Source organism: Ranitomeya imitator, chromosome 6 (genome assembly GCF_032444005.1).
Source record: "Ranitomeya imitator isolate aRanImi1 chromosome 6, aRanImi1.pri, whole genome shotgun sequence".
Classification (NCBI taxonomy): Eukaryota; Metazoa; Chordata; class Amphibia; order Anura; family Dendrobatidae; genus Ranitomeya; species Ranitomeya imitator.
In genome coordinates, this window is record NC_091287.1 from 63,491,671 (window position 1) to 63,510,871 (window position 19,201).

The 19,201-nt window shown below is 41.6% G+C and overlaps 1 protein-coding gene across 1 annotated transcript in view; it reads left to right on the forward strand.

The window, feature by feature from the left end:
* PTPRN2 (protein tyrosine phosphatase receptor type N2) overlaps positions 1-19,201 on the forward strand; it is a 1,178,570-nt gene that overhangs the window by 715,031 nt on the left and 444,338 nt on the right. Inside the window, exon 12 of the mRNA XM_069729718.1 lies at positions 528-592. Within this exon, the coding sequence (XP_069585819.1) occupies positions 528-592 (65 nt within the window). The remainder of the gene's footprint in view (positions 1-527; positions 593-19,201) is intronic.

The window sequence follows — 19,201 nt, forward strand, 5'->3', positions numbered from 1 at the left end:
TTTTTGTCCCCAGTGGGGACTCTCCACCCATGTATACATTGAAAAGCTCCTGCTTCTAAGAGAATTTATCACAATTCTAACATTGTTAGGGAGTTGCAGATTGGAGTGAAAATTAGGATGGTGCATAAGGCAAATCACTGCTGCTATTACATTATGTCTGTATAAAGATCCCTGGTATTATGCATTTGTGCTAAGGGCGCCAATGGCCTGACACAGCTGCCATGTAGGTGTTGTGACAATAATAGTTTTGGAAAGGATGCATATTCTGCCTGACATGCTAATCACAATGGCTAGCTATCATGCTCATGCTTTGTCTTATGTCCCTAGTAAAATAATACTTTGCCGTGTCAACGGCCGCAATCCGAATGGAATATAATTAGGATAGTTGTCTTTCAAAGTATTCCTCTGTCTGCTGATAAGTACTGATAGAGTACATTCTTGTAAGGAAGTGCAGACATTCGGTGAGTTTTTGTTCTAAGATCTCTACATTCAAATAACCTTTTGCTTTTTTTCTCTTATCCTAATAGCTGACAATAAAGAAAAGATTGAAAAATCCACAGGACTAAGAATCCTGCAAACTGGGGTTGCTGAGGTAGGACCTTATATTTTCTTTCTTTTATGTGTTTTATGTAGACAATTATCTATTTCTCATTATCAATGCTCTTACTAGCTTAAACGTCGATGGAGCTGTGCAGCTCCGCAACTAATCGGTTCTGGCCAACGACGACAGCGGGAAGAACAGATCGGCGAGGGTTCCGGGTGCCGCACTTCCCACGATCAGACATTGATGACCTATCATAAGGATAGGTCATCAAAGTTAAAGTCCTGGAAAAAAAAACGCTTTAAAGTTTGTTTTTCAGAGACTCAACAAGTAAATAATAGGATGCTTTGTGCCAATTGTGAAATGGGGAACCTGCTAAAAAAACTCTTTGAGAGCAAACTAATGGCTCATAGATAAAGTATTGTGTACAGTACTTACATCAAGGATACAAACAGTTTACTATAATCATAGAGGAAAACTGGCTTCTGCCATGCAGGGGCTTTGACTTCCTCTAGAAAAACATTGTTGAAAAATTGTTTGGTCTGGATGAACTTTTTCTGCCATATGATGTTACTATGATTGTTAGCATCAAACTTGTGATATTGCCCTGTGGTGTGTCTTGTTTTATGAGAGGGCTTCTAGATTGGGACATTTTATATTATTAGTAGCATAAAATCTTGTCATTGACATATTGGGGAATGTTTAATAAGGCTAGGGTCACATTGCGTTAGTGCAATCCGTTTAGCGCTAGCGCTAGCGGATTGCGCTAACGCAATGTTTTTAAAGGGTCGCGTTTCGGGGTCGCGTTAACGTCCCCGCTCTCGCAGATCCCCGATCTGCGAGAGCGGGGAACGGACCTAGGGCGCGCCGCGGACGCTGCAAGCAGCGTCCGAGGCGCGCTACAAAAGACCGGCGCGTCGCTAGTGCGTGCCGAAAATGACACGCGCTAGCAATGCGCTGGTACATTGCGGGCAATGGGAGCGCTAACGGACGCGTTGCATGGCGTTAATTTCGCCGTGCAACGCTGTCCGTTAGCGCTCTGACCAAAACGCAATGTGACCCCAGCCTAATTCTTATTCTTAAAAACATCAGTTTGGAGAAATTATGCAGATTATCTTATGCAAGTATTGATGTACAGATTTCACACTTGTACTACTTCTCTTATCCACATAACATCTTTTGCCGCATGCCATATCCAGAGTTCAGTTTACTTAGTAAATTTCCCCTTTTTGCCTTGATTTTTTTTTTATGACTGATTAAATTGTGATACTTTATGAACATTTCATTGTTTAGAGCATTTGCAAACTTTTGTTTGTCCATGTTGGAAAGTGAGACTGCAACATGCTCCTAATTTTACTCTGTGGATGATCATTATTACTTTGCACTGTAAAAATATTAATCTGCTGAGATTTACCCTTGCAAGACCAGTTGTGTATCAGAGTGAATATAAATATTGGGCAATGCTAAAGTATAGGTATAAGTCTGCATGTATCAATCAGTGATTGGAAGTCTCTGTGTTCAATAAAGAAAAATTGATTGCTCTCAGGAAGGCCACGTTCACATGTTCAGTATTTTACATCAGTATTTGTAAGCCAAAACCAGGAGTGGGTGCTAAATACAGAAGTGGTGACGTGTTTCTATTATACTTTTTTTTCTTATTGTTCCAAACTAATAATCTTCCAGATGTTTTTATTTCAAAACAGTCTACCTTTGTTTTCTTTTTTTTTTTTCCAACTGGTTAACATGGTACGAAAAGCATGTTTTTTTTTTTAATAAATAAAGGAATTGATAAGTAAAATGAGCCGATTATACTGACCCTGACCACTCCATCTAATCTGGGGAATCTGGATTATTCAGTAATGTGGGTGTACTATGAACATTTTACTTATTCTGTATTCAGATCCTTGAGTATTGACAGATGAAAGGTCATTATATTCCTTACTGACAAAGTGAATACATTACTTATCCACCTACAGATAAATAATTGTATTACATTACATACCATTTTGATTGCTTTTCTGGCACTTTACATGCATGCGTGATTTCCGCTGAGCCAAGAGAAGCATTTTCAGTCGCAATTATCTGAGCAGTTTAACAATGCTTTAAAAAAAATGGCTTAGTCTCTCCCCCACACACAAAAAAAATAATAAAATAATAATACTAAGAAAAAAAATATGAATTATGTACAGTACAGAGCAAAAGTTTGGACACACCTTCTCATTTAAAGATTTTTCTGTATTTTCATGGCTATGAAAACTACATTCACACTGAAGGCATCAAAACTATGAATTAACACATGTGGAATTATATCCTTAACAAAAAAGTGTGAAACAACTGAAAATATGTCTTATATTCTAGGTTATTCAAAGTAGCCACCTTCTGCTTTGATGACTGCTTTGCACACTCTTGGCATTCTCTTGATGAGCTTCAAGAGGTAGTCACCGGGAATGGCTTTCACTTAACAGGTGTGCCCTGTCAGGTTTAATAAGTGGGATTTCTTGCCTTATAAATGGTGTTGGGACCATCAGTTGTGTTGTGCAGAAGTCCGGTGGATACACAGCTGATAGTCCTGCTGAATAGACTGTTAGAATTTGTATTATGGCAAGAAAAAAGCAGCTAAGTAAAGAAAAATGTGTGGCCATCATTACTTTAAGAAATGAAGGTCAGTCAGTCTGAAAAATTGGGAAAATTTTGAAAGTGTCCCCAAGTGCAGCGGCAAAAACCATCAAGCGCTACAAAGAAACTGACTCACATGAGGACCGGCCCAGGAAAGGAAAACCAAGAGTCACCTCTGCTTCTGAGGATAAGTTTATCCCAGTCACCAGCCTCAGAAATCGCAGGTTAACAGCAGCTAAGATTAGAGACCAATGCCACACAGAGTTCTAGAAGCAGACACATCTCTACAACAACTGTTAAGAGGAGACTTTGTGCAGCAGGCCTTCATGGTAAAATAGCTGCTAGGAAACCACTGCTAAGGACAGGCAACAAGCAAAGGAGACTTGTTTGGGCTAAAGAATACAAGGAATGGGCATTAGACCAGTGGAAATCTGTGCTGTGGTCTGATGAGTCCAAATTTGAGATCTTTGGTTCCAACCACCGTGTCTTTGTGTGATGCAGAAAAGGTGAACAGATGGACTCTACATGCCTGGTTCCCACCGTGAAGCATGGAGGAGGAGGTGTGATGGTGTGGGGGTGCTTTGCTGGTGACACTGTTGGGGATTTATTCATAATTGAAGGCATACTGAACCAGTATGGCTACCACAGCATCTTGCAGCGGCATGCTATTCCATCCGGTTTGCATTTAGTTGGACCATCATTTATTTTTCAACAGGACAATGACCCCAAACACACCTCCAAGCTGTGTAAGGGCTATTTGACCAAGAAGGAGAGTGATGGGGTGCTACGCCAGATGACCTGGCCTCCACAGTCACCAGAACTGAACCCAATCGAGATGGTTTGGGTTGAGCTGGACCGCAGAGTGAAGGCAAAAGGGCCAACAAGTGCTAAGCATCTCTGGGAACTCCTTCAAGATTGTTGGAAGACCATTTCCGGTGACTACCTCTTGAAGCTCATCAAGAAAATGCCAAGAGTGTGCAAAGCAGTCATCAAAGCAAAAGGTGGCTACTTTGAAGAACCTAGAATATAAGACATAATTTCAGTTGTTTCACTCTTTTTTGTTAAGTACATAATTCCACATGTGTTATTTCATAGTTTTGATGCCTTCAGTGTGAATGTACAATTTTCATAGTCATGAAAATACAGAAAAATCTTTAAATGAGAAAAGGTGTGTCCAAACTTTTGGTCTGTACTGTGTGTTTATATATATATACTGCCTAAAAAGAAAGGGAACACTTAATAGCATAATGTAACTGCAAGTCAATCACACTTCTGTGAAATCTATCTATCCAGTTATGAAGCAGCGCTGATTGTGAATCAATTTCTCCTACTGTTGTACAAATGGAACAGAAAACATGTAGCAATGATAGGCAATTAGCAAGACAACCCCAATAATAGAGTGGAGGCAGGAGGTGACTACAGACCATTTGTCTGTTCTTATCCTTTTTGGCTATTGCTTTTGTCACTTGAGAACATATGCAGGTGCACTGGGCCCTGGGTTCCTTCTGATGCATGACAATGCTAAGTCTCATGTGTGTCAGCAGTTGCTGTAATATGAAGGCATTGATGCTATGGACTGGCCTGCCCATTCTCCAGACCTGAATCCAATCGAGCACATCTGGGCCATCATATCTTGTTCCATCCACCAACGCCACATTGCACCACAGACTGTCTAGGAGTTGACTGATGCTTTAATCCTGGTGTGGGAGGAGATCCCTCAGGAGAACATCAGCCACTTCATCAGGACCATGTACTGGCATTGTAGTGAGGTAATATAGACACTTGGAGGCCACACACTACTGAGCATATTTTCTTTGTCTTGAGGCATTTTAATGTTTTATTGTTCTCAACGCATTCCTCTATGTAATGAATAAAGATTCACAACTGGAATATTTCAGTGATATCTAGGATGTGGTATTTTAGTGTTCTCTTTATTTTATGAGCAGTGTATATTCATATTTATATACAGGTGCATCTCACAAAATTAGAATATCATCAAAAAGTTTATTTGTTTCCTTTCTTCAATACAAAAAGTGAAACTCATATATTATAAAGAGTCATTACAAATATAGTGATCTATTTCACGTGTTTATTTCTGTTAATGTTGATGATTATGGCTTACAGCCAATGAAAACCCAAAAGTCATTATCTCAGTAAATTAGAATACTTTATAACACCAGCTTGAAAAAATTATTTTAAAATCTGAAATGTTGGCCTACTGAAATGTATGATCAGTTAATGCACCCAGTACTTTGTCAGGGCTCCTTTTGCATCATTTACTGCATCAATGCGGCGTGGCATGGAGGCGATCAGCCTGTGGCACTGCTGAGGTGTTATGGAAGCCCAGGTTGCTTTGATAGCAGCCATCAGATCGTCTGCATTGTTGGGTCTGGTGTCTCTCATCTTCCTCTTGATAATATCCTATAGATTCTCTATGGGGTTAAGGTCAGGCGAGTTTGCTGGCCAATAAAGTACAGTGATACTGTTGTTTTTAAACCATGTATTGGTACTTTTGGCCATGTGGACAGGTGCAAAGTTCTGCTGGAGAATGGAATTTCCATCTCCAAAAAGCTTGTCGGCAGAGGGAAGCATGAAATGCTCTAAATTTCCTGTCTTGATAAAACACAGTGGACCTACACCAGCAGATGACATGGCTCCCCAAACCATCACTGATTGTGGAAACTTCACAACCCTCCATTTTCCCGGGTGCCTCAGCAGACTACATCCAAGGTTGCACAAATCAGCATCCTACTCAACGTACCCAACTAATATCATTTGGAGGGCTGCTCCTTGTGTCTTCCTTTTTGCAAGAATATATACCAACAATATACGGTAGTTGCGATTTGAATATGCATAGTTCTATCATTTCTTTTCATCTATAACCTGACACGTTGACCTTCTATGATAATGATCCCCATTCAAACGGATGTGAATATCGTATTCCTGTTCACCGTCTTGTTAGCAATGTGCAAATTATTGCTCTCGCCCAATGGAAACTTCCTGCATTCTGAAGAGCGAAGGAAAGCGAAATGAATAAACAATTTACAGCTGATCAATAGAGTAAAGTTTTCTAATTATCTTATAAAACAGTGATCAACACCATGGCTCAGGAAACGAGGCATGCAATTTTAACCAGGGAGATATCAGGTCCCTGATATTTTACATAAATTGTATCCCGAGGTATCAGACAAATCTTGCTGCTGTGGGGAGATGGGGGACAATGCTAGATATTTGGTCCTATTCTACCTGCCCTTTGGGAGTCAGACCTCCACTTTACTCTTGAGGTAACAGAAGTCCATAACCCTAAGGCTAGGTTCACATTGCGTTAGTGGGTGTCCGTTAACGGACTCCGTTACATGGCGCAATTGTCGCAATTAACGCTATGTAACGGATCCGTTAGCGCACCCATTGACGGCAATGTGCTAACGGATCCCTAACGCATCGCAAACGTATGCCATTTTTGGCATGCGTCCGCGATGTGCCGTTAGTTTCGGACGGACCTCGTACGCTGCTTGCAGCATTCAGGGTCCGTTCTTCGCTAGCGCAGATCAGGCATCTGCGCTAGCGGGATTGCCAAACGCAATCCCTTTTTGGACATTGTGTTAGTGCAATCCGTTAGCGTATCCGCTAAACGGATTGCACTAACGCAATGTGAACCTAGCCTAAGATCGCAGCTACTGTTTTCCGTTTTATTTTCCTCGTGGCCCAATCAGGACACAATCACCACTAGGCTTCCAAAACAGTCAGTCTGTGACACTGGAAGTCAGCTCATCTCCCAACCCTGGAGGAATGCTTTTATGAGATTGCTAAGATGCAACATATGGAGGAACTGCTGCCCAAACACTGGAAAAAGATGAACATAGCATTATGTGGTTCTACTGGGATGCTTTTCAATCCTCCCCAACTTACTGCGACATACTGGGATATCATTCTTTTGCAATGGGTTCCCTTTGCCTCTTATTCAACATCTCGTCTTACTTTGCGTCGTGCTCCATTTTTATAGAAATGCACGCGATCTCCCATATGGGCCTCTGGCCCACACAGTGTCTCCCTTTTTACTTCCTCTCTTTTTTCCTGCAGTCTTCTCTTTTTTATAAAGTGCTTTGCAGTCAGTATTCTCTATTCTGGATACTTTGAGAACAATTAAAGCAAGTTACAAATCACCATCACCTCTCACAGGCTCTTCCTGTTAGGACACTATACATTTCTTGAGTTTCATTCTACTATAATATTGATTTCCAAATATGCATCTGCACCTCCTGCTGAGTTTTTGTGTTACTCTGTGAAAAAATAATAAAACTTTGAATTAGAAAAAAAAATCTAATTTGGTACTGAGGGCATCATAACCTGTGAAATAAAGATCATTTGTTAGGTCGATGATTTATTTATTTTACTCACTTATATTGTGCCATTAATGCCGCAGCACTTTACAGACATCCTCGCTGTTCCCATTGGGGCTCACAATCTAGATTCCCTATCAGTATGTCTATGGAATGGGGGAGGAAACCGGAGTACCCGGAGGAAACCCACGCAAACACGGGGAGAACATACAAACTCCTTGCAGATGTTGTCCTTGGTGGGATTGGGATGGCATGGTGGGATAATATTCATCATGGCACCGTGCTGCCATGATGAATATTACTGTTCTTCCCACTCCCAAAAGATTCCTAATAAATATATCAAAATATTATACATATCTCAAAAAATGGTATAAAGAAACCCTACAACTGATCCTATAACATCAAACCCCTAACATAATCCCCCATAAATCTACATGGATATAAAAATAAAAAAGTTATGTTTCTCAGAATGTAATGACACAAAAATAACCTTTTTCCATAAAATATGTTTTTATTATTATTCATTGTCTTCTTTATATATTTTTTTTCTTTACAATTTTATTTTTACCCATCCGCCTTTTTACAGCATGGAATTTTTCCCAGATATCTGGTAATTCGACAGATTATAGCAATATTAATCTAATTGATTTGATGATGGCTGTAAAGTGTTGTGGAAATTGATGGGGCTGTGTAAGTAAAATACTGTATATAAATCAATTTTTGCTCCATTTAACAATACATCTGCTTTGGATATATCAATGTATTCAACTTAAGAAATAAAGCAGCAAATTATTGGCTCCCTAACCTGATATAGGAAAGCGTTTCCCTAAGTAACCTCTTATCACATTCCTGATAACGCGGCAGGGCGCTGACTGCTGCAGGCGCTTTCATTGCTCACATGCCTCATATTTGTGTATCATTCCTCGCAGTGTACGAAATGTTAGACAAGATTATGTATCAACCTAACAAGATTATTTTATTAGATGCTTATCTGAATTCTGTTATTAAATAGATACCATCTTACATTGTTACACGTAATTTACATTTATGCTTCCAATATTCCACAAAATCAGAGGCCGCGTGAATCAGAGTCTGGCTGCGTTATTTACCGTAAGTCATGCAAGGGGGCACTCTGTATCGTTGCCGCGTTTCAGAGAGATCATACTATGAAAAGTCGGCCAATGACTTTGGCCCCCAATTCATCAAGTCTGGCGTTGTTCACGCTGCTCTTGATGAGTAGATGTGCTGGAATCAGACGCTCCTTATTCTTTAAGAAAACACCAGTTACATACAAAAACTGGATTATAGGATAAGAAGTATAAGAAAGATTCTAATAAGGGGCGGGAAGATCCCCACGCTTTTCGCCAAGTTCTAGCTTCCTCAAGGTATCAAGCCACCTTCTGTCTTTTTTATCCATCTTATCCTATATTTCATTCTACATAAAAATTAAAACCAATCAAAATCTGCACAAAATAACGTGCACACAAAAATGGACAGTTTAGGTTCAGAGTAATGAGTCAATAGACCCATGTTGTGAATTCCGCTCTTGGGCTCCCTCCGGTGGTTGTAAGTGGCACTTTTGTGAGTTCTGCTCTTGGGCTCCCTCCGGTGGTTTTGAGTGGTATGGCTGCTCCTTGGATTTAGCAGCCTGCAGCTGCTTCCACTGATTGTCTTTCTTTTTTGAGGAGTGGCGACATTGGCTTGAGGGAGCTAAGCACCGCGTTGTGGTCTTGACTGATCATAAAAATCTGATTTACCTCGAGTCGGCCAAGCGGCTTAATCCTAGACAGGCTCGATGGTCCCTGTTTTTCTCCCGTTTTGATTTTGTGGTCTCGTATCTTCCGGGATCTCAGAATGTTAAGGCTGATGCCCTCTCTAGGAGTTTTTTGCCTGATTCTCCTGGAGTCCTTGAGCCGGTTGGCATTCTTAAGGAGGGGGTGATTCTTTCTGCCATCTCCCCTGACTTGCGGCGGGTGCTTCGGGAATTTCAGGCTGATAAGCCTGACCGCTGTTCAGTGGGGAAGCTGTTTGTTCCTGATAGATGGACAAGTAAGGTAATTTCTGAGGTTTATTGTTCAGTGTTGGCTGGTCATCCTGGGATTTTTGGTACCAGAGATTTGGTTGCTAGGTCCTTTTGGTGGCCTTCTTTGTCGCGGGATGTGCGTGCTTTTGTGCAGTCCTGTGGGACTTGCGCCCGGGCCAAGCCTTGCTGTTCCCGCGCTAGTGGGTTGCTTTTGCCTTTGCCGGTCCCTGAGAGGCCCTGGACGCATATTTCCATGGATTTTATTTCGGATCTTCCTGTTTCCCAGAAGATGTCTGTTATCTGGGTTGTTTGTGACCGGTTCTCTAAAATGGTCCATCTGGTACCTTTGCCTAAGTTCCCTTCCTCCTCAGATTTGGTTCCATTGTTTTTTCAGCATGTGGTTCGTTTGCATGGCATTCCGGAGAATATTGTGTCTGACAGAGTTTCTCAGTTTGTCTCTAGGTTTTGGCGGGCCTTTTGTGCTAGGATGGGCATTGATTTGTCTTTTTCTTCGGCGTTTCATCCTCAGACTAATGGCCAAACTGAGCGAACTAATCAGACCTTGGAAACCTATTTGAGATGCTTTGTGTCTGCTGATCAGGATGATTGGGTGGCTTTCTTGCCGTTGGCCGAGTTTGCCCTTAATAATAGGGCTAGTTCGGCTACTTTGGTTTCACCTTTCTTTTGTAATTTTGGTTTTCATCCTCGTTTTTCTTCGGGGCAGGTTGAGCCGTCTGATTGTCCTGGTGTGGATTCTGTGGTGGACAGGCTGCAGCAGATTTGGACTCATGTGGTGGACAATTTGACGTTGTCTCAGGAAAAGGCTCAACGTTTTGCTAACCGCCGTCGGTGTGTTGGTCCCCGGCTTCGTGTGGGGGATTTGGTTTGGTTGTCTTCTCGTCATGTTCCTATGAAGGTTTCTTCCCCTAAGTTTAAGACTCGGTTTATTGGTCCTTATAAGATTTCTGAAATTATCAATCCGGTGTCTTTTTGTTTGGCTCTTCCAGCCTCTTTTGCCATTCATAACGTTTTCCATAGATCTTTGTTGCGGAGATATGTGGTGCCCGTTGTTCCCTCGGTTGATCCTCCTGCCCCGGTGTTGGTTGAGGGAGAGTTGGAATATGAGGTTGAGAAAATTTTGGATTCTCGTTTTTCGAGGCGGAGGCTTCAGTATCTTGTCAAGTGGAAGGGTTATGGCCAGGAGGATAATTCTTGGGTTGTTGCCTCCGATGTCCATGCCGCCGATTTGGTTCGTGCTTTTCACTTGGCTCGTCCTGATCAGCCTGGGGGCTCTGGTGAGGGTTCGGTGACCCCTCCTCAAGGGGAGGTACTGTTGTGAATTCCGCTCTTGGGCTCCCTCCGGTGGTTGTAAGTGGCACTTTTGTGAGTTCTGCTCTTGGGCTCCCTCCTGTGGTTTTGAGTGGTATGGCTGCTCCTTGGATTTAGCAGCCTGCAGCTGCTTCCACTGATTGTCTTTCTGCTCGGCTATTTATGCCTGGCTCTTCCCTTCTGCCAGTGCCACTTGTCAGTGGTTCCTGGTTGGATTCACATCTCTCTTGGATTTCCCTGATATCCTGACCAGTTCAGCAAAGATAAGTCCTTTCTTTGCTCCTTTCTGTCCACATGTTGTGGACTTATTCGTTCTGTGCATTCTATGTTTTGTCCAGCTTGTCAGTATGGATTAATTCAGTTAAGCTGGAAGCTCTGGGAAGCAGATTTACCCTCCACACCTTTAGTCAGGTGTGGAGATTTTTGTAAACTCTGTGTGGATTTTTGTAGTTTTTAATACTGACCGCACAGTATTCCGTCCTGTTCTATCTATCTAGCTAGACTGGCCTCCTGTGCTAAATCTTGGTTTCATTCTACGTATGTCTTTTCCCTCTCCACTCACAGTCATTACTTGTGGGGGGCTATCTATCCTTTGGGGATTTTCTCTGAGGCAAGATAGTTTTCCTGTTTCTATCTTTAGGGGTAGTTAGTTCTCAGGCTGTGACTAGGTGCCTAGGGAGTGACAGGAGCATCCCATGGCTACTTCTAGTGTTGTGTTGAGCTTAGGGACTGCGGTCAGTACAGGTACCACCTCCTTCAGAGCTCGTCCCATGTTGCTCCTAAACCACCAGTTCATAACAGACCCCCTCACATAATAACATAGCATAAGAGTCCACATGAAAAAAATTCCCAGTAATAGATAAATACCAATCCAGAAGACTGGATTATAGGATAAGATGTATAGGAAAGATTCTAATGAAGGGCAGGAAGATCCCACGCGTTTCGCCAAGTTCTGGCTTCCTCAAGATATCACGCCACCTTCTGACTTTTTTATCCATCCTATATTTCATTCTTCATAAAAATGAAAACCAATTAAAATCTGCACAAAATAACGTGCCCACAAAAAAGGACAATCTAGGGTCAGAATAATGAGTCAGTAGACCCCTTCACAGGGAATATGGACAAAAAGAAAAAGAAATATGTTTATTGAAAAAAACCACAACATCAAAGTTCACATGAAAAGGTTGATAGTTATAACAAATACCAATCCAGAAGAATGGACTATAAGATAAGATAGAAAGAAGGTTGCTTGATCCCCTGAGAAAGCCAGAACTTGGCGATACACGCGAGGCTCTTCCTACACCGTACAGGGATCTTTCTTAACCATCTTATCTTATATTCCATTCTTCAGGATTGGTATTTATTTATAGCTGTCATTTTTTAATGTGAGCTTGGATGCTGTTATTATGTGAGGGGGTCTATTGAATAATTATTCTGATCCGAGATTCTTTTAAGTGGACACAATATTTTACTGATTATAATTTATATGCAACTTGTGTTTTTTTGTATATCTGCTTTTTTTACATGATTCTCAATAAAAATGTTGATTTTACTATTTTTCTGGGGGATGTGCCTTTTTCTATCACAGTTCCTTTTTTCCTATCTTTAGTTAACTATAATTCTTTACTATGTGTTGTGCACTCCCCACTAATCTGGTGGTGCCCACTTCCCTCAAACTATTTATACCCTATTTAATTAAGAGGTGCACAACCCTTAATGAATAAGTAGCATCGACAAGTGGTGTTCTCCTCTGTGTGCACCTTGCCACAAATCCTATTCCAGTCACTGCTGGAGTAAGATTTGTGGCGCAGTGAACACCGCCTCCTCTCATATTGAATTTGCCAAAAGTTGCAACATCGTAGCGCAGTCTCAAAGTTCGACAAAATTATGACACTTTTCAAAGCTTTTTAGGCAAGAATACTAACCTAAAAGCTTTTATGAATTAGGCCCTATGTGTCTCGGCTGAATAATTCAATGCATTCCCCAGCGGCCTCTCCCCGCTGCAGTGTCTGACAGGTTTCCCTTTATGTGTGTGCATAGTGAGAGGCCTATCAGTTATAATAATTATCTTATATACAGCGCTTTACAGTTTGCACACATTATCATCGCTGTGCCTGATGGGGCTCACAATCTAAATTCCCTATCAGTATGTCTTTGGAATGTGGGAGGAAACCGGAGAACCCGGAGGAAACCCACGCAAACACGGAGAGAACATACAAACTCTTTGCAGATGTTGTCCTTGGTGGGGTTTGAACCCAGGACTCCAGCGCTGCAAGGCTGCAATGCTAACTACTGCGCCACCGTGCTGCCCAGTTAAAGGTATCGTGGTGGGAAGACATTGCCGGACACCCCACCAGCTTAGTTGGCCGAGACACAAAGTCTCCAACTGGCTTACTGTACGTCAGGACACATTTTACCGATTTGATTTCATCAACACAATGTATGATTAAAGGCAAGTTGAAGAATAGTGTAGATGTTACTTTTTTTTTTACACTTTTTTTCATGTTAAAGGGAATCTGACAGCAGGTTTTTGCTATGTAATCTGAGAACAGCATGAGATAGGGGTTAAAACAAAGATCTCAACAAAATGTCACGTCAGGTTGTGTGCTGTTGTTTATTTACAATGAAGGTTTTATCACCTGTAGATTATCAATGCCTTGACTACAGCTCAAGTGACTGCTTGACAGACTCCGCCCCTTCCTGTGAAAGGCAGCTGTCAATAGACTATGTACATATATAGCCTGGTGTGGGCGGGGTTAGCTTTCTGAGCTCTGCTTCACCCTACATCTAAAAACTCTGATTGTGCCACAACTGCTGCACCCAGTAAACTAAGTGATACATCATTGGAATCAGGGTCTCTGTTCCTACATCATGCTGCTCTCGTATGAGTTGGAAAAAGCTGGTGACAGACTCCCTTTACATAAATAAAGTAACTTTCCATGAAGTTCCCACATGACTGAAACCTTAGGATACACTTTGATACAGTAGATTTTTTTTTGCGACACAGATTTTGCCACGAATCTGTTTAAAATGACAATATTGCCATTGATTTAATACACATTTAACCCTTTGTGTTTCTGGCAACATAATGAAAATGCTTCAGATTTGATATATATGTATATTTTTTTTTATGTAGATTCCCAAGATATTTTCAACTCTTTGTATATTGTTGGCTAGGAAACTCTTTCCACGTTTATTTTTACTGGAAATCGCTGCCAATCTGCATAAAAAAATCTGTGAAAATTCTTTGATATCTTAGCGCCCCCTATGTGCACCTTGAATGCATGTGCACTCTATGTATTTCACCTTTTGCCTAGTATTACATGTTAATTTTACATCTTATCTGAAGATGGACTGATAAACCCCTGATATTCAGCGAAACCAACTGCGAAAATTGTCACAAATATGCTTGGCTTGTATGTGAGTAATAGACCTTGTGAAGGCAAGAGAGCTACAACAAAGAGGATTTATTATTATACTCAAATGATTATTTCAGAATATGAGAAAACACCCCCCCAACCTGTGAAGTGATCCGTATATTAAAAGCCACCGCTGCCAGACCGCTAATTTAGCAAATGATTGAAACACTGTCTGGTTTGCAAACCTTGGCATAACGTGTCCACATATTAATTTTCATCCTATCGAAGATGATAGCGATGAGAAAGAAAAGATTTAATTCCTCGTTAACACATGAATAAGCAGATACTGTCATTTTCTACCAAACAATAACGGGATTATCTGGAGAACTGTCAGTTTGTAGCAAAAACACAGTGTTGCCCAAATTTTCATTTAAAAAAAAAAAAAAAGAAAGAAAAGCAGTGGATGGAATTCAAGATCAGAGTAATAGGACGAAGGGAAATCTGCATTCATGGTAATAAATATTCATATTTGTCTGCTCAGGAGATGGAAATCTAATCAAGGGGCTATTGATGCACTCGCTAGCCTGTCTCACTCTCTCTCTCTTTTTTTTTTTAAGCAAGGCGTTTCATCTAAATTGGGTTTGATATGGAAATTTGTCTCTCGCTAAGTCCTTCAGGCCACGAGCATGCTGGGATAACAGTGGCGGTGCCCAGTATATTAGATGCTGCAGTTGGTTGCCACCGTTGTAGAAGCCAAAGGGATGTGGAGATTGCATTGTGCCTCTTATGGTCAGCTTCAGAAGTAATTACCGTGTAATTTCTTGGTCTTTTCAGTATTATTTTATACACTATTATTTTATTGTTGTTATTGTTATTATTTGTTTTGATATTATTATTCCTATTATTATTATTGTTGTTGTTACATTTAAACATCGAGTTAAAATATCGCAGCCAGGTCTTACTCACTGCAAAGTGAATGCAATTTCTGTAATTTCGTGCACATGCTTATTTTTTTTTTTTTTATAACCATTAATGCATTTTTTTTGTTTTAGGCCATGTTCACACAGTGCGTTTTTTTCTGCGGAACCGCAGCGTTTTTGCCGCTGCGGTTCCGCAGCTGTTTTCCATGCAGGGTACAGTACAATGTACCCTATGGAAAACAGGAACCACTGTGCACATGATGCGGGAATCGGGAAAAAAAGCCGCGCTGAATAGCCGCGGTAAAAAAGAAGTACCATGTCACTTCTTTTTTCGGAGCCGCAGCGGTTCTGCACACATAGACCTCCATTGTGAGGTCAAACCCGCAGTAAAACCCGCAGATCAAAAATATATCTGCGGGTTTTATTGCGGTTTGTGGTGCCGAACCGCTGCAGCAGGAAGTGCGGGGAAGCGGGCGGAAGTGCGTGGGCGGAGTGTGGCTGCCCCGATCCCACCCCCCCATGCTCCGATGCCCCCTCCCCATGCTCCGATGCCCCCCCTCGTGCTCCGATGCCCCCCCGTTCTCCGATGCCCCCCCGTGCTCCGATGCCCCCCCGTGCTCCGATGCCCCCCCGTGCTCCGATGCCCCCCCCGTGCTCCGATGCCCCCCCGTGCTCCGATGCCCCCCCGTGCCCTAATCTCCCCCCCTTATACTTACCCGGCCTCCCGGTGTCCGTCCGGCCGTCTTCTCCCTGGGCGCCGCCATCTTGCAAAATAGTAAATGACACCCCCCCCCCCTTTGTCACCCCCATAGGTAGGGACAATAAAAAAATTAAGAATTTTTTTTTTTCCACTAAGGTTAGAATAGGGTTAGGGTTAGGGGTAGGGTTAGGGGTAGGGTTAGGGGTAGGGTTAGGGTTAGGGGTAGGGGTAGGGTTAGGGTATTTTCAGCCATTTTAACCCTAAAAAACTTCCTAGAAAACACACAGACTCTGCATAGAAAACTGCATAAAAAAACGCATCAAAAAACGCACCAAAAAAGCACCAAAAAAAGGACCTGCGTTTTCTGCAAAGAGCTGCGGTTTCAGTCCTGAAAAAAAAGGATGGAAATCAGGAACGTGTGAACATACCCTTAGTTTGTTTGTTTTTTCAAATCTGCAGCATGTTAATTCTGTCAACGCTTTTGCAGCATTTTTCTGCTTTTCAAACTAATGATAACAAACAGCAAGTAAAACACATAGAAAATGCATGTAAAGACACATTAAAAAGTTTGTATTCCACAGCATTTTTCCTGCCAACACTGTGGCTTTTGGTGCAGAAAAATCTGCTACAAATATCCAACTGGTGCACATATCCTTAGGTATTAGCTTTCGGTGAGTTTTTGATGTTGCATATTTTCTGCACTATTTCTGCACCCATTAGGTAGAATAGGTTACTTGCATTTTTTTTTTTAAATACACAGCGTAAAAAAACTCACCAAAAACTCATCATGCGGATGTTCCAGCAAAGAAGATGGATTTATAGAAATCTCATGTCCACTTTGAGTTTCTTTTGCTCAATGTAAGCTGACCTGCTGTTCGTGTAAATATGAACTCCTGAACTGATTAGAATTGCTTCACCATCTTATTAAACAGTGCAGGTTTACTTGGCTCTGTCATTGTAAGGGTTAATCAGTTCAGTTGATCTCCTGGAGCTCTCCATCCTGAATTGCCTCAGCTGTTCTGTGTTGGCCGCTCCCTCTGGTATGTATGCTCTCCACTGGCACTTGAGAGTTGCCAGTAATAGTTGTTCTTCCTGGTTTGGTGTTAAAGGAGATGTTCAGTGTTTGGAGTTGTGGGTTGGAGAGTTGTTCAGGAGATTGCTGCATGGACTTTGTTTGAATGTTTATCCTTATCCTTTCCCTTTTGGTTTGGGCCTGCTATTTCTTCTCTGTTGCCCACTCTGTTGTTTTGCGGGTGTATTTGTATGATTGTAGTTTTTTTTATCCCTGTCTGTTTACCCTTATCTCTCTGGTTAGTGTTTTACACAATGGCCTCTCACTTCACTTGTTGGGGGAGGGAACAGATAAGGGTTAAGATAACAAGGTATGAGACCCCAATGTCTCCACCATCCGGGGGACAGGGATAGCCTAGGATGCCCCTAGTTCAATGGATTGGGTAGGTGCCCAAAGTCCCTTCTACATCACACCAGGTGCATATATAGAAATCATGGGACTCGATAGCAGAAATATAATGCACCCTCCATAGTCCTCCATATAGTATAATGCATCCCATTGTCCTCCATATAATATAATACACAGCCCATAATCATCCATGTAGTGTATTGCACAGCCCATAGTTATCCATATTAGTATAAAACACAGCACATATCCTTCACATAATATAATGCATAGTCCTCCATATAATATAATGTACAGCCCATAATCATCCATAAATTATAATGCACCCCATCGTCATCAATAAGGTATAATGCACCCCCATAGCCATCCATAAAGTATAATGCACCCCCATAGTCATCCATAAAGTATAATGCACCCCATAGTCATCCAAAAAGTATAATGCACCCCCATTGTCATCCTTAAAGTATAATACACCCCACCGTCATCCATGTACTAGTATGGCCACTGGTTTAAAATAAATACTGTAAATACTCACCTTCCCTTCATTCCCCGTCGCATGGTGTCCTCTTGTGAAGCAGACATCTGTATGATGTCCCTGCCATACGCCCCGTCACATGCACGCCGACTTCAGCTGGTGGCCTCTGATTTGCCAGCAGCATGTATCGTCGTGCATGGAGCCGATGTGTTTGTGCGACGCAATAAACTAAAACTGTATGTTCATCCAAGGACTCGCATCCAACTGAAGTTTCTGCTGGTGCCAGCAGGCCCGTGACCCATCGGGCCCCGTCACAGAGGAGACTGCTGCGACCACAGTTGTTGCGCCACTGCTCTGAAGAGTGTATTGACATAAAATGCATGGTATGAATGCCAGTAGCATGCAACATATCGAAAAATAGATGCGTGCTTGTTGCTCAGCAGAGCACACGAACCTTGTACTTACATAATTGTACGTAACTCGCCATTGTGACAGTATTAGTACCTGTGCTCATGATATGTCACGTACAGAATATATTCAGATTTTTTTACTTTAGCGACACATCATCAACTTTTCAAACAATAAGATACATAATTCTAACCTTTGTAAGAAGTTGTTTTTCTAATATCAGAACGGTTTTACTTTCTTAAAAAAATTCTCATTGAGGGCTAAAAACACTTGTGTTCACAATTCTCAAAATTTGGGGAACTAATTTTAATTTTTAAATTTAATAGAAAACAACATGTAACATTTTACACTGATATATTGTAACTAGTAAACCACAAGTGTGCTGGTTAGTATTCAGAAGATCCACAGGAGCCCGGTATTGTAAGTAATGTGTTTTAACATTTTTAGTGACTAGTGGGTTTTGTTTTGGCTTTTATGGAACCTTTTACTCCTTTGGCTACTAATGAAAATCAGACCGGCTACTCCACGCTCTAATAGGCTTATAAGTAGTAATCAGCCGACCTGTGGATCTTGGGATTCGTCAGGTTTGACCGATTTTTTGTTCAAAGTTTGATTGGGCTATCAGAACTCTACCCGAACTTGAGCCCGAACCCCATCGAAGTCAAACTTTGGTGCTGTAAAATGGTCGTAGTAAGGGCTAGGTGGTTGTAAAAGGAAGCAGAGTGCCCCCAACGAGTCAGTCTCTCTCAACACTAAAATGGACTTCCGGGAGACCGTGTCTGGTAGGAAACCCAAACTTTACAGTTAGGGTTCACTTATCTCTGCGTATAAGTTCTACAGTAACTTGCCCATACCGGCATCATTTATTGTGATGTTTGCAGCGCTGTGATATTTATGGACTAGCTAATGAGCATGGTCGTAAAGTATTTCAATATGTTTAGCATCTTGATGCCAAATATCCATGTCAGTTTTAATAACACATTTTAGTAAGTACTGTGTGTTTATTTGCAGGATCTGTTGGGTAAAATTGAAATGTGTCAATTTCTCTGTTAGTATAATTGGAAAAGAGAAAT